This window comes from Lycorma delicatula, chromosome 2 (genome assembly GCF_047948215.1).
Source record: "Lycorma delicatula isolate Av1 chromosome 2, ASM4794821v1, whole genome shotgun sequence".
In the NCBI taxonomy this organism is placed as follows: domain Eukaryota; kingdom Metazoa; phylum Arthropoda; class Insecta; order Hemiptera; family Fulgoridae; genus Lycorma; species Lycorma delicatula.
The window spans coordinates 49,041,977-49,056,959 of NC_134456.1; the positions used below are offsets into that span (position 1 = coordinate 49,041,977).

At 28.9% G+C, this 14,983-nt stretch overlaps 1 protein-coding gene across 5 annotated transcripts in view; it reads right to left on the bottom strand.

Moving 5' to 3' along the window:
- Positions 1-602: 602 nt before the first annotated feature.
- The window catches only part of LOC142318778 (cdc42 homolog), a 35,379-nt gene continuing 20,998 nt past the window's right edge, over positions 603-14,983 (bottom strand). For 3 of the 5 annotated variants that reach the window (XM_075355239.1, XM_075355240.1, XM_075355241.1), the window contains 3 exons: positions 13,699-13,896; positions 4,271-4,377; positions 603-1,612 (listed from right to left, as the gene is read on the bottom strand). In XM_075355239.1, the coding sequence (XP_075211354.1) occupies positions 4,288-4,377; positions 13,699-13,896 (288 nt within the window). In that variant the 3' untranslated portion in view covers positions 603-1,612; positions 4,271-4,287. Of the gene's footprint in view, positions 1,627-4,270; positions 4,378-13,698; positions 13,897-14,983 lie in introns of all 5 variants that reach the window. The other 2 variants (XM_075355243.1, XM_075355242.1) reach the window with 2 other exon arrangements.

Below are 14,983 nucleotides of genomic sequence, written 5' to 3' on the forward strand. Positions count from 1 at the left end.
AGTAGCCACAAAGTAGAAATTAATCCTTAAAATGAAACCAAACTTTACTTCTTTGAAAAATCAAAATAAAGACGTTTAAAAAAATTACCTCATTGTTTTTTTTTTTTAGTTAATTTTGTAAATAAATTATGTAAAACCAGTAAACCATGAAATTCATGATATAATTTATGAAATTTTTTAATATAAAAACTTAAAAAAAAAAAAAGTGTGAATCATGAGACAATTTCCTTGATACAGATATAATTAAATTTTAGTAATTTTTTTCTCTTGGAAGGAAAATAGTTTATTTTTCGACCAATCAAGTAAAACAAATAGTTAAACTTTTAATTATTTTATGAATCATACATATACGACGTATTATATTTATGGTAAATAGAAAATTACGACTGTTGTTGATTGTTAATCACCAGCTTTTCTGCTTCCAGAAATTCATTTAAAACTTTATTCAATTAGCAGGTGTACCGCTGAGTAATCATTATGTAAATAACTGAAGCTACTGATCAGATACTATTGCGATTTGTTCAAAGAACTCAAATGTAAAACGCATATAATTTTTATAAAAATAAATTCTGTATAAAATAAGAGAATAATAAAAACGACCATTATGAAAGAAAATTTAATAAATATAATACAAAAATATATAAACAACAGCATTCAGAGGAAGGACAAAGCATGTACACATTTTCTTTTCATAACACAACAATTTATATTGATAAAATCTTATAAATATATATTATTTCATATATATTTAGTATAAATATATACTATTTAATTTAATTACTAATAAATACATTATTTAATAATCCATAATTTAACACTGGAAAATTAAAATACATCATTGATCAATTTATTTAGGTATTATAAACAAAATTTATTTTATAAAAAAATTAAATCATTAATTAAATTAAATTATTATATTTACACATATTTTATTAGTTTAATTTTGTTTCCATTAAGGTTTATATACCTAAGAAATAAAAATTATTAAACAAAATGTAATATTAAAAAAAATCTGTGGCACTCCATTTCCTATAAAAACAACTCATAAAATTTCTATTACACAATAACCTTTGGCATTCTTCATACTTCTCCGTTTCTTCCTTCTGCAGAATTTTTATTCGGACAACCTATAAATACTTTTCATTGTCCATCACTTAAAATACAAATTGTTATTATTAATATAATTATTGAAAATATATATAAATTTGTTAATAAATATTATATTATACTAATTTATTTATAAAAACTAAAAAAGTGCATCTTACTTGAAGATTAAATACAATTAATTAATGGGCACTTTATTAAAAATTAATTAATTACAATTAATTATAGTTGTCAAACTGCTCGGAGATATTTAAAAATAGAAGGAAGCTTTCTTGGATATATTCTTCATTATTAATAATTATTGTAGTTTTTTTTTGTTTCATAATATCTATATAACTCGGCTCATTGAATAATGAATAATAAACATGAGCAGATTTCTTAAAATGAGTTATTCATGCATACGTGTTGAATATCGATATAAGTTCCCATATGCAGTTTGATTTATTTATCTGTCTTCAGAGAGGAACAGAATTTAATCATTAACTTCTCTTTTAAACTTGCTTCCTATCTGGAAAAAAAAGACTGATCATAATAAATACAAGGAATACCAAAGGAAATTAAAATTTCTTCTTTAAAATACTAACATATAAAAAGGATCAGAAATAAAATTACAAAGGTAACAAATCATTTTATATCCCTAGCTCTGGTGAGCTTTACCCTGTGCGGCCAAATATTCTTCAAGACTGAAATGCATTTATTACACTGTCTTATGTTTTCATATTGTATTGCATTTCATTACAATTAGCTACGATCATAATAGCACATTCTGCAGTATTTAAGAAAATACTTCAATTTAAAATATATTCTAAGTTTATTCTGTTATGGCATCATAATTATTTGAGTTAGGCATTTGCTTTTTACAGTTTATAAATTTTCTAATTTTGTAAGAATTATGGATTCATTAAATAAATATAACCAGTCACACAACCTTTTTTATTCTCATGACTTTTTATTTATCCAAATGAAACAAACTTTTTTAAACATTAACAATGATTTCAACTATTCAGCATTTCTGTTTTTCTGTCTAATCTTTTTTTTGTCAGTTGAACAATGATACACCATTTTAGAAGGGAATCAAACACATTAAAACCCAATAATGAAATGATTAGTAAAAAAAAAAATGAATGTAAATTAGGAATGCTAAAGAAATGAAATTTTATGTTGCATTTATCATGAGAGTTTATACTGTAAAACAGGGTAATGACATTACTTTTACAGTCTGTGAATAAGGTTTTTGAGGTTGTCATAAAATTTCCTGTCTATTCTATTAACTAACTCAGCATCTCATCTTTGGCTAATTGTCAAAACTTCTTTAGTTATCTTTCACTTTCTAACAACCTTGATGTAAGAGTAAGATGTCAGAAGGTTGGTCTAAAATTTCACCTTTAAAGTTAACTGTTAACAAGTTTTTGAAATAAATGTTATATGTTGTTAAAACAATCTTTTTTACTTTTTTCTTCTCTCTAGCAATAACTACTAATATCATTAAGGAAAAATTTTCAACAGTATGCATTATTCAATCCAACAAAAACTACACCTAGAAATATGTAACTCTGGTCATGAGGGTTGGCAGCTACCTGCGTGGAAAAAAAAAATGCCACCCCTATTAAAAAACTGAAATTTTTTTTTAATAACTTAGCAAAAATAAATATAAATTTAATCCTTTAACAAAATGTTGAAATTTACGCTTACCTAATATTGCCATATTCCTCTTATATAATATGTACACAGATGCTAGTTGATTTCCAAAAATTATTAATAACTTACAAATATTTTAAATTTTTAAATATTTGTTTTTTGAAAAATTATTTTTAAAACACATTTTAACTATAAAGGTTTATCAAAGAAAACAATAATAAATAAGTTTATATAAAAAAAAAAAAATAAATAACAACTATGTTTAAAATATTTTCTTTCTTATTTAAGTGATGCAAATTTCTTTATAAGAAATTCTAAATCAAGCGATTTTAAATCTGTGCAATGTTTTTGTAATTCTTTGTGGTTAATATTTTTTATGCTGCCAATATTACATAAAATTTGAAAAATGTTTGTATGTTCTTTTAACATCTCAAATGTATCACGTAATGCATTTATTTTTTATCAATTATGGAAAAGAAAAAGAAAATTTTAAAATTGTTTTCAGGATCTGGAATACTTTCATCAGCATGTTCAAAATCAAACAGATGTGTTCTCTTTCTACTCTTAGATTCGTCTGTTTTAGATAATTCTGTTATTTGTAACGACGACAGAAGCAGATTCTTCTCTCTTGCTTCCAGAAGAATACTAGTGAAATTTTTATCAGATCTTAAGTCTATAAAATATTTTTATATTTGTTCTAATCCATCTGATGCCGACTGAATGTTCAGTTTCTTATTGTAGCAGATAAAAATGTGATGATGGATCTGTTACAAATGTAAATATAAATTAAATAATTATTTAAAAATATTTTTCAAATGAATTTAAAAAATTTGGTCGCCTATGTTTAATGCACACATTCACATTGCACAATAGGTTGTGACGGCTCTGACTCCGAGACACAGGAAATAGCTGATTACATTTAGCTTTGTTTTTGTCACTTATGTTAGATCGCATCCTTTTACTTCCAAAATGATATGCCTCATGATGTTTAAGGTGTTGTGGAAATATCAGTCAAAGTTAAACAAAAGCCGACTTAAGAAATGATGTGCCAGAGAAAAGCAAGAGAAACACATTATGGGCATTAACATGAGGTAAATTGTGTTTTTGTAAAAAGGATATCTTCCAACGGGGAAGATTTATAGTGAAGGGGACAATGTTTATTGAATCTCATGACCACAAAACAGATAGAATATGTAGAGAAATCCTTAATGCGATAACCTTAACCAAATAGATATGTTGATATTATTAAATGAAAAACAAGGTTTTCATCGCTCAGATATTTGCTCGAGTAGTTTAATTTTTTTTAATACCAAAAGCACTTTTCCGGCTAAAATAATCTGAAATGTTATTAGAAGAGCACAAAAAAAAGTCCAAAAATATTTTTTGTAACCTAGCTTCATTATATTCGAAAATTTTATAAATTATTCTCATATTAGTTTTTTCTAGTATATCTTTCAGTCACAAATATAAATTAAAAACGCATATTTTCAAATATCGTTCTGAAAAAAAAAAAAAACAAACTACTAACCTTTATGTGCCATAGTTTTAAATGAGAGCACATTTTTTCCTCTTTGCAGGCTCTGGAGGTTCCAAAGCAGCCAAAATTGCCTCATCAAATACATTTTTTAATCCTTTCTGAAATGTGAAACAAAATAATTCATCCCTTTCATAACAATTGTAAAACAGAAACATACAATTTAATTACATTAATACTATGTTTTAATTTACCAAACCTTATAACAGATATTTTTGTAGTAAAGATCATTAATATTGTTCCAGTCTTAAGAATGCATAAAAAAAATCTGCCCACACATTAAGTATACTAATGAATACATTTTTATATATTTAAACTATCAAGATTACTGACAGAGACGGTTCTAAAAACAAACTTAGTATTTTTGTTAATGTATTTTTTTGTTAATTTTAAAAATTTATATTTGTTTAATTTGAAAATTGTAAACAAAAACACATTACAATGGTAAAATAAAAAAAACCTTGAAATTCAAATTACTGAACTGACAATAAAATTATATTTAAAATACCACTGTAAAGTAATACTTTAAATAGACATGCAATTATTAAACATGGTACCTCTGTAAAGCTCAACTCAATGCAGAAAAATAAGGTTCAATAATTTAGAAATAAAAAATCTACTTTTAATATAAATAAAATTATGACCATATAAAAATAGACTTTAAAACAGCTACATTTCTCTGCTTGTTCTCATTAATTTTAATTTCTCAAATTAAAGTTGTTGGCTTTTCTTTTGTTTCTGGTGTTATTCTGTATAAAACAAATCTGTTCTGCTTTCGAAGTCTGCTTGTAAAAGAGGTTATTATCTAGGTAATGATCAATAATTTGTCTGATAGTGGTAATGTTATTACTGAGGAATTCAGATGTTTACAATAGCAAATTAATTCTTTTAAAGTAAATCTGCAATTTCTGGAAGCTCCTTTTTGTTCTTTTAACAACTGACTAACAATATCTCAACATTTTCCTAGTTATGATTTTCCCTCCCCCTGATGACAAATTCAGAAATTATTTTTATAATAGGCGATTCTGATTTCTCTTCTCTTTCTCCTAAATTGCATGGATCATACTTTTTTACCATATTTTATTCAATAAGTCTGAAATTAGAAATATTTCACTTAAAAGTAATTTTCAACTCTCAGTAACTTATAGCAGAATTTTAATAATAGAAATTAAGTTTTTAATAATGAACAGGAGTTCACAAATCAAGAAATAGCAGATGCCTGCTTTTTTTATGAACAAAAGAGTAAAGCTGGCACAAATTTGGATCAAAAATCCTTGACAATGGCAGGAAGGCAGGTGAGGAGCAATCAATGTTTATAGGGATAAGAAATTTCCATTGTATTTTTAACATCATTTTTGTCTTTTATTTTATGTTATCGCTAAAGATAATTGAGATTCCTTTAATGACATGACATGTTTTTACTTTACGTTGACTATTATACTGAAGTTTTTATTCAATGACAATCAATTGTTATGAAAGAAAACATTTAAACGTTTTTAAACTTAAACAAGTGCATATTCCTGAAGATGGATGAAGGCGCTTGAATAGATTTAACATTTTATTATTGTTGGTAAGTTGTGTTTTTATTATTTATATATAAAGATAACAGATATTATTTATATATTATTTATTTAGATATTATTTATATATAAAGATATATATATAAGATAACAGAAATAAAAACTTAAATAAAATTGCTAAAGTTCAAAAGTAAATAACTAGCAAAATTATTTATATGCAGTATTCAGAATATACCTACTACTACTACTACTACTACTATTTTTTAACATATCTTAACTCTTTAAATTGCATTTAGATGCTTTTTAAATTGCATTTCACTGCTTTTGTAAATTTAAGTTATCCAAAATTAGTCTGCACTATTTTGGATAAAAACTGGAACTCTACTGTGTGGAGTGTAGAGAAAACAACTGAATTTTATAAGAAAATAATATATATAATAAACATTTTAAACAATGTAAGTAGTTTTTTTGTTATTTTATAACGAAGTACCTATCTACTACATTTTTTTGCTTGACGAAACGACATTTAACATTTATTTGTTTATCTAAGTTTTGTGTCCAGCAAATTTTAAAAGACGTGATGTTACTTTTTAGGTAATAAAAGTAAAAAAACTACTTATGTTGTTGAAATGTTTATTTTATATATTATTTTCTTCTAAAATTAATATTATAAGTATAAACATATAATACTAAATGAAATATAGACCACCAAAACACATTAAATAGATAAGTTAAAATTACCATATTAATTCCAAGAATCAATTTTCACAGCATCCTGCATCTTTAGTTGTTATTAAATTCTATAATTATATTATAACTATTTATGATTTAATCTGTCTTAATTATTTTTTGAAAATTTTGAAATTTATTATGGATAAATATGCAAATTCTGCCGTCCAGTACCGGGTTGTAAACTTTAAAATCGGTTTTAAAAGATTACCTCATTCCACACTGGACAGCAAAATTTGCATATGCATTCATAATACTTAAAAATTTCAAAACAACAAACAATCTACAATAAAATTAAAATAACAAATTTTTAAAAGGAATGATAATGTAATTGTAGAATTCAATTCCAACTGAAGATGCAGGATGCCACGAAAATTGATTCTTGGAAATTAATATGTTAAGTTTAACTTATCTAATTAATGTGTTTCGGACTGGCCAAAAGGGCAAACAGAATGGCCAGTGAGATCATCCTACTTGTCACCATCAAATTACTTTCTATGGGGCTGCTTAAAAAGTATTGTTTATAATAAGCCCCAAGAAATTGATGATTTCCAAAATAGAATTCAGGAATCAGCATAAAATATCACTAGGGCATCATTAAATAATGCAGTATAATCCTTTTACAACCAACTGACTGGCACACTGTCAAACAACAGATGGAGTAAATTTTGAATATTTTTTAAAATGAAAAGTAAGTAAATAAACAAATGTTATGCTTAATAAATATTTTATTTTTCAAAAATATATTTGGCAATATCCATTTAATCAAATTTTTTATAAATTTATTTATTTGTGACAACAGTTCCTTAAATTAACAATGTAATTTTTTTCAAAATTCAAATTTTATCCCACCATCAATTTGAGTATAGACATTGTACCCACTTTTTATTTATACCATTTTTCTTGTCTTAAGGAGACCTTTAAAATGAACTACCACACAAAGGGTGTTTACCATTTAAAATATTTGAGTTACAACCCCTGGGCCATTCCCCAAGAAGGGGTTGAAATTTTAATTTAAATATAATTTAACAGTATAGAAGAGTAATATGAATTTTAAAAAGATTAATTCCACAAAAATCATATATGAGGGTAAGTCAATTATAATCCGCAATTTAGTTATATTTTTGTTTATGTTGGTAGTACTGTCGTGCTGCGTAGATGACGCATGCATGGTTTAATTGTTATGTCTGTGCAGGTTTGATGCTGCTACGTTAGTTCCATTATCACTGTCCTGCCGTTAACCATGCCTTCACCGCTTTCTGTTTGCACCAAAGAAGAGCAACGTTCAGTGATCCGTTTTTTGTGGTTGGAAGGTGTATCAGGGGCCAAAATTCATTGAAGACTTTCGGAACAGTGTGTTGCTGCAACGGAGTGTCTAGGAATGGACTGAAAAATTAAAAAAATGGTCGCACAAGTGTTACGCACGACAAAAGTGCCGGACGACCATTTACCACCACAAATGAGGAAAACATTGAGAGTGCATGTGACATGGTTTTCTTAAGACAGATGAGTAACTATTGATAAAGTGGCACATCGTCTGCAAATTAGTCACAGTTCTGCCTACGAAATCATCCACGACAGACTTGGGTTTCATAAAGTCTGTGCAAGATGGGTCCCAAAACAACTCACAGTCGCATAAACAAACGCGCTTGGACATCTGCCAAAAACATTTGGATCGCTATGGTAACAAACGGGATATCTTCTTAGAAAGAATCACTGGTGACGAAACACGGATCCATCATTATGAGCTGGAGAGTAAATGGCAGAGTATGGAATGGAAACATCCAAATTCGCCCTGTAAAAAAAAGGTCTAGACCTAATCGTCCGCAGGAAAACTGATGCTTACAGTTTTTTGGGACTCAAAAAGGCCCAGTACTGGAACATTATCAGGAAAGGGGCACGACAATAAACAGTGCGTGTTAGAGTGAGATTTTACTGCCAAGCTGAAGCCTGCAATTCGAAGCAAACGCTGGGGACTGCTGTCGTAAAGTGTTTTGTTGCACGACAATGCCCGTCCACATACTGCTGCCCACACTGCTGAAACGCTCCAGAAACTCAACTTTGAAGTACCGGCTCATCCTCCGTATAGTCCTGATCTTGCTCCTTCTGACTACCACTTGTTTGGTCCACTCAGAGGCATTAAGGGGGTGTTGATTTACCTCAGACGAAACAGTGAAAGAAGCAGTGCATTCCTGGCTCGCAGCTCAACTGAAAACCTTCTTTTATGAAGGCATCAGGAAGCTTGTGCAACGATGGACCAAGTGTGTTGAAATGCAAGGGAACTATGTTGAAAAATGATGTACATGCAAGTTTCCTATTTTTATTGCAATAAAATTTATAACTACATTGCGAATAATAACTGACTTACCCTCGTGTGTGTGTGTATATATATATATATATATATATATATATATATACCTTCTCACATACAAAAAATTGTAATTTTCAGATGATAAAACATTATTCTATAATATATATTTAAATTCTATTAAATTAATTATTACTGAGAACAAAATATTGACTTATAATAGTAATGACACCTTTAATAAATTTTGTATCTTGTTGGTTACTTTTTAATTATTTTTATGGCATAGTCTGGAACTTATAGGTATGCAAGTATAGTCATAACCAACCAATCTAGTGTATTTATTTATATTTAAGCTATTTAATTAATTTATTAATTTGTAACCATTTTTATTACGTTAAATGTATTAGGATAATTAATTTTATTCCTAAGAATTTTATCTATTATTTTGGATATAACAGGGGTCAGATTTAAAATTGATTAAAGAACGCATTGATATGTTTTATTTAGGAATTTTTGGTAATTTAGGGGGCAATCAGTTCAAAAGGATATTATCTAGAATGATATTTTAAATTATTATTATTATTATTATAAGTAAAAATTGATAGTTTCATTATATTTTTGAACTGTCATGACATCCTGGTATTTGTTTTTTCTGATTTTACCATTAAAGATTGTTTGTATTTAATTTGTCTCTAATTGGTTAATTATTTATTTATTTATAAATGGTTTATTAATAAATTTTGTACTTTAAATTTAACAAATTTTTCAATTTATAATTTGTCTCGTAATTGGTAATCTATTTGTTGTTAGGTAAGTGATTTAGTAGTAAGTTCTGTATTTTTAATTTTTTTACTTAATACTTGGTACTAGGTAGTTTATTTAATAGACTTTAAATATAATTTAACAATACACAGAGTAATAACATAAATCTTAAAAGATTAATTTCAGTAACTACTCTACAATTATATACATGATATAACAGTAATCTTTATTAAGTCATGAGTATATTTCATAATGAACAAGGAGATAGGGAAGAGAGTAGAGTATTTCAAAACGCATAGCGATAGAATCATTGTAATAAGGATAAAATCAAAACCTAAATCGACAACGATTGTTAACGTCTATATGCCTACAAGCGCCCATGATGATGATGAGGTAGAGTGTGTAAATGAAGAGATTGATGAAGCAATTAAACACGTAAAAGGAGATGAAAATTTAATAATAGTTGGAGATTGGAATGCAAGCATTGGAAAAGGCAAGGAAGGAAATATAGTGGGTGAATACGGGTTGGGCAAAAGGAATGAAAGAGGGGACCGACTTATAGAGTTTTGCACGAAGTATAATTTAGTAATTGCCAACACCCAATTTAAAAATCATAATAGAAAAATATACACTTGGAAAAAGCCAGGCGATACTGCAAGATATCAGATAGATTATATCATGGTTAAGCAAAGATTTAGAAATCAACTCGTTGACTGCAAAACTTACCCTGGAGCAGACATTGATAGCGACCATAATTTGGTGATAATGAAATGTAGATTGGGGTTTAAAAACCTGAAGAAAAGGTGTCAGATGAATCGGTGGAATTTTAGGGAAGCTTGAGGAAGACGAGGTAAAGAAGATTTTTGAGGAGGACATCGCAAGAGGTCTGAGAAAAAAACATAAGGTAGAAAATGTAGAAGAAGAATGGGAGAATGTTAAAAAGGAAATTCTTAAATCAGCAGAAGCAAACTTAGGCGGAATAAATAGAACTGGTAGAAAACCTTGGGTTTCAGACGATATATTGCAGCTGATGGATGAATGTAGAAAATATAAGAATGATAGTGATGAAGAAAGTAAAAGGAACTATCGGCAATTAAGAAATGCTATAAACAGGAAGTGCAAACTGGCGAAAGAAGAGTGGATTAAAGAAAAGTGTTCAGAAGTGGAAAAAGAAATGAACATTGGTAAAATAGACGGAGCATACAGGAAAGTTAAGGAAAATTTTGGGGTACATAAATTAAAATCTAATAATGTGTTAAACAAAGATAATACACCTATATATAATACGAAAGGTAAAGTCGATAGATGGGTGGAATATATTGAAGAGTTATACGGAGGAAATGAATTAGAAAATGGTTTTATAGAGGAAGAAGAGGAAGTTGAGGAGGATGAAATGGGAGAAACAATACTGAGATCTGAATTTAAGAGAGCATTAAAAGATTTAAATGGCAGAAAGGCTTCTGGAATAGACGGAATACCTGTAGAATTACTGCGCAGTGCAGGTGAGGAAGCGATTGATAGATTATACAAACTGGTGTGTAATATTTATGAAAAAGGGGAATTTCCGTCAAACTTCAAAAAAAGTGTTCTAGTCATGATACCAAAGAAAGCAGGGGCAGATAAATGTGAAGAATACAGAACAATTAGTTTAACTAGTCATGCATCAAAAATCTTAACTAGAATTCTATACAAAAGAATTGAGAGGAGAGTGGAAGAAGTGTTAGGAGAAGACCAATTTGGTTTCAGGAAAAGTATAGGGCCAAGGGAAGCAATTTTAGGCCTCAGATTAATAGTAGAAGGAAGATTAAAGAAAAAAAAACCAACATACTTGGCGTTTATAGACCTAGAAAAGGCATTAGACAACGTAGACTGGAATAAAATGTTCAGCATTTTAAAAAAATTAGGGTTCAAATACAGAGATAGAAGAGAATAATTGCTAACATGTACAGGAACCAAACAGCAACAGTAACAATTGAAGAACATAAGAAAGAAGCCGTAATAAGAAAGGGAGTCCGACAAGGATGTTCCCTATCTCCGTTACTTTTTAATCATTACATGGAACTAGCAGTTAATGATGTTAAATAACAATTTAGATTCGGAGTAACAGTACAAAGTGAAAAGATAAAGATGCTACGATTTGCTGATGATATAGTAATTCTGGCCGAGAGTAAAAAGGATTTAGAAGAAACAATGAAGGCATAGATGAAGTCCTACGCAAGAACTATCGCATGAAAATACAAGAACAAAACAAAAGTAGTGAAATGTAGTAGAAATAACAAAGATGGACCACTGAATGTGAAAATAGGAGAAGAAAAGATTATGGAGGTAGAAGAATTTTGTTATTTGGGAAGTAGAATTACTAAAGATGGACGAAGCAGGAGCGATATAAAATGCCGAATAGCACAAGCGAAACGAGCCTTCAGTAAGAAATATAATTTGTTTACATCAAAAATTAATTTAAATGTCAGGAAAAGATTTTTGAAAGTGTATGTTTGGAGTGTCGCTTTATATGGAAGTGAAACTTGGACAATCGGAGTATCTGAGAAGAAAAGATTAGAAGCTTTTGAAATGTGGTGCTATAGGAGAATGTTAAAAATCAGATGGGTGGATAAAGTGACAAATGAAGAGGTATTGCAGCAAATAGATGAAGAAAGAAGCATTTGGAAAAATATAGTTAAAAGAAGAGACAGACTTATAGGCCACATACTAAGGCATCCTGGAATAGTCGCTTTAATATTGGAAGGACAGGTAGAAGGAAAAAATTGTGTAGGCAGACCATGTTTGAAATATGTAAAACAAATTGTTAGCGATGTAGGATATAGAGGGTATACTGAAATGAAACGACTAGCACTAGATAGAGAATCTTGGAGAGCTGCATCAAACCAGTCAAATGACTGAAGACAAAAAAAAAAAAAAGAGTATATTATTTGGCCGTTTATGATATATATATATACACACACAAAATTAACCACAAGGAATTTATATATCAGGAATTTTATATTTAAAGAGAATCTGATGAAAATTGTGAAAGTTATGAGAAGCCTTTGACCGCATAATTCAACAAATAACACAAAAATTCAGCAACTACATTTATATTCTAGTTTTTGATTGCTGAAAGATATAGCAATATTTTAATGCACTGTTTAATAAAAGAAGTTATCATAGGTACACAATCACCTACTTCAAAATGGCTTGAAAGATATAGCAATATTTTAATGCACTGTTTAATAAAAGAAGTTATCTAGGTACACAATCACCTACTTCAAAATGGCTTTAGTTAATAGTGTACCTAATAATATCTATTTTTTGCAAGTAACAAGCTGTTATTTCTGTCCTACTTACTTGCCTTATTTTGTCGTTTGAAACTTATTTCTGTTCTGAAAATGAAGATATAGCAATAAAGGCACTATTGTGCTACTGTTGTAGACAAGAAGGGGCCACAGACAATGCTAAAAACTTGAATCAAAAGGGTCAAGAGCATTCCAGTAGCCAATATCGTAAGTTTTAAATTTGCACATGATCAATCCAAATAAAAATTTCTTATCACCTCATCTAATGCAACATGTATATAAGTTCAGACTCAGTTAATAAGTTGATCATTAACAAAATCAGTTTTGTTGGCAAAACACTTGTCAACATAAATGTACCGTGTAAATATTCATGGAATTATGCAGCTACAAAGTATTACCAGATTTTTATGAGCTGCTAATGTAGATAACCCACAAAAGCACTTCAGGGCATTTTATGATGGTACAAGAAAACACTGTTCCTATCGATAAAATTAGAATTTGATTTGTATGATGTTCCAAAAGTCTATAGATATCTAGTCCAGTTTTCTTGAATCAGAGCTGTAGGCAGCTATGTACCTTGTTTGTTTAATTTAATTAGTGTGCCTGTAGCTTTTTATATCCACGGCCACCCAAATCAGGATGTGTTATTGAAACTCAACAATACAACACGTGGCTGTGGTATATAAAGGAGCAATTGGTGTTATACTGTTTTAGCCTTAACTCAAATTATCACCTCGTGCATGGATAAGCTAGTAGTTAACAGTCTGTAGGTCTGTGACATAATAATATTGCAATAAAACATGAGTATTATACCTGAGTAAGTGCAGAGCATTCTACATATTTGACAGCCTTAAGTTCTTTTGCGAGTTTTTCACCTTGTTCGAATGAAATAGGTTTCTGTTTATTTTTGGCCAACTTTTCAATTGTTGCTGCATCATCTCGTAGATCAATTTGTGTACCGACTAATAAAAATGGTGTTTTCTGACAATGATGCGTTATTTCTGGCACCCACTAAAAAACAAAAATATAACACGTTACATTTATACACTGATTAATTTTTAATCATAAACAAAACTACATCAACTTGTGCTTATCATGTCATTCTGCTTGACACAGCATTTCATTTCTTCCTTGAACCGACTAGCATCCAGTGCAGGGGATCAATGCAACAACTGTCGTATACGATGTCGGAACCCTACCATTAACATTAGTATGGTACAACTGAATGGAGTGCAATCCTTTTTTACTACTCAAAGAATTCGGTCAAACTGGTACTTGATAGAAAAAAAAATTTTGTGTTCCGAGCTAAAATTAATTTTTGAACTATACATTTGTTCTACAGTACATTACAAACTACATACAAAATAAAAATAAAATACAAGAAGCAACAAAAAGTTACCAAAATCATATTGTGCTGAGTGCTGGCATATATTCAGTTTACACATTGTTTTTTTGATACTGTGTTTATACCTTTCTACATATGTACTATTTGAAAGTCATTATTCAATCACCAGAAGGATGCAGCGCATGTGGTATTTCATTTCTATAACATCTCTTTCAAATGAATTATAAAAAAAAATTATCAGCAATAACAACATATGAACATTTCAGTCGAACAGATTGTGAGCTTGTAAAAACTAAAATCACAAGTAGTAGGCACAAGCAGATATGAAATCAATTCACCACAAATCCACACATTAGGAGATGGAATATTAAATTTCTTTAATGATACAAAAGACACCATCAAACATATTTGTTTGATATTTAAAATTAACTAAAATTATATATAAAAAAAAGTTAATACCTAATGACAAAAGACACACTTTATAGTCATATCTCATGACTATTTTTTTAACATTATAATCATTAGATGGTATGATTAGAAAAAATGTAGAAGATAGGTTTGCTAGTTGTACATCGTTAATTTAGCGTTATAAATTCTTAAAGCTAATAGTATAGAAGTACTGCTTACGATAGACAAACCACAGGCAGAAAGATAGAACACAGATTTTTGAAATCAACGGAGAGGAACACCAAACATTAGGCAAGTCAATCAAAAGTTAAATTTAAATGAAAAAAATTTCAAAACAAACTGTCA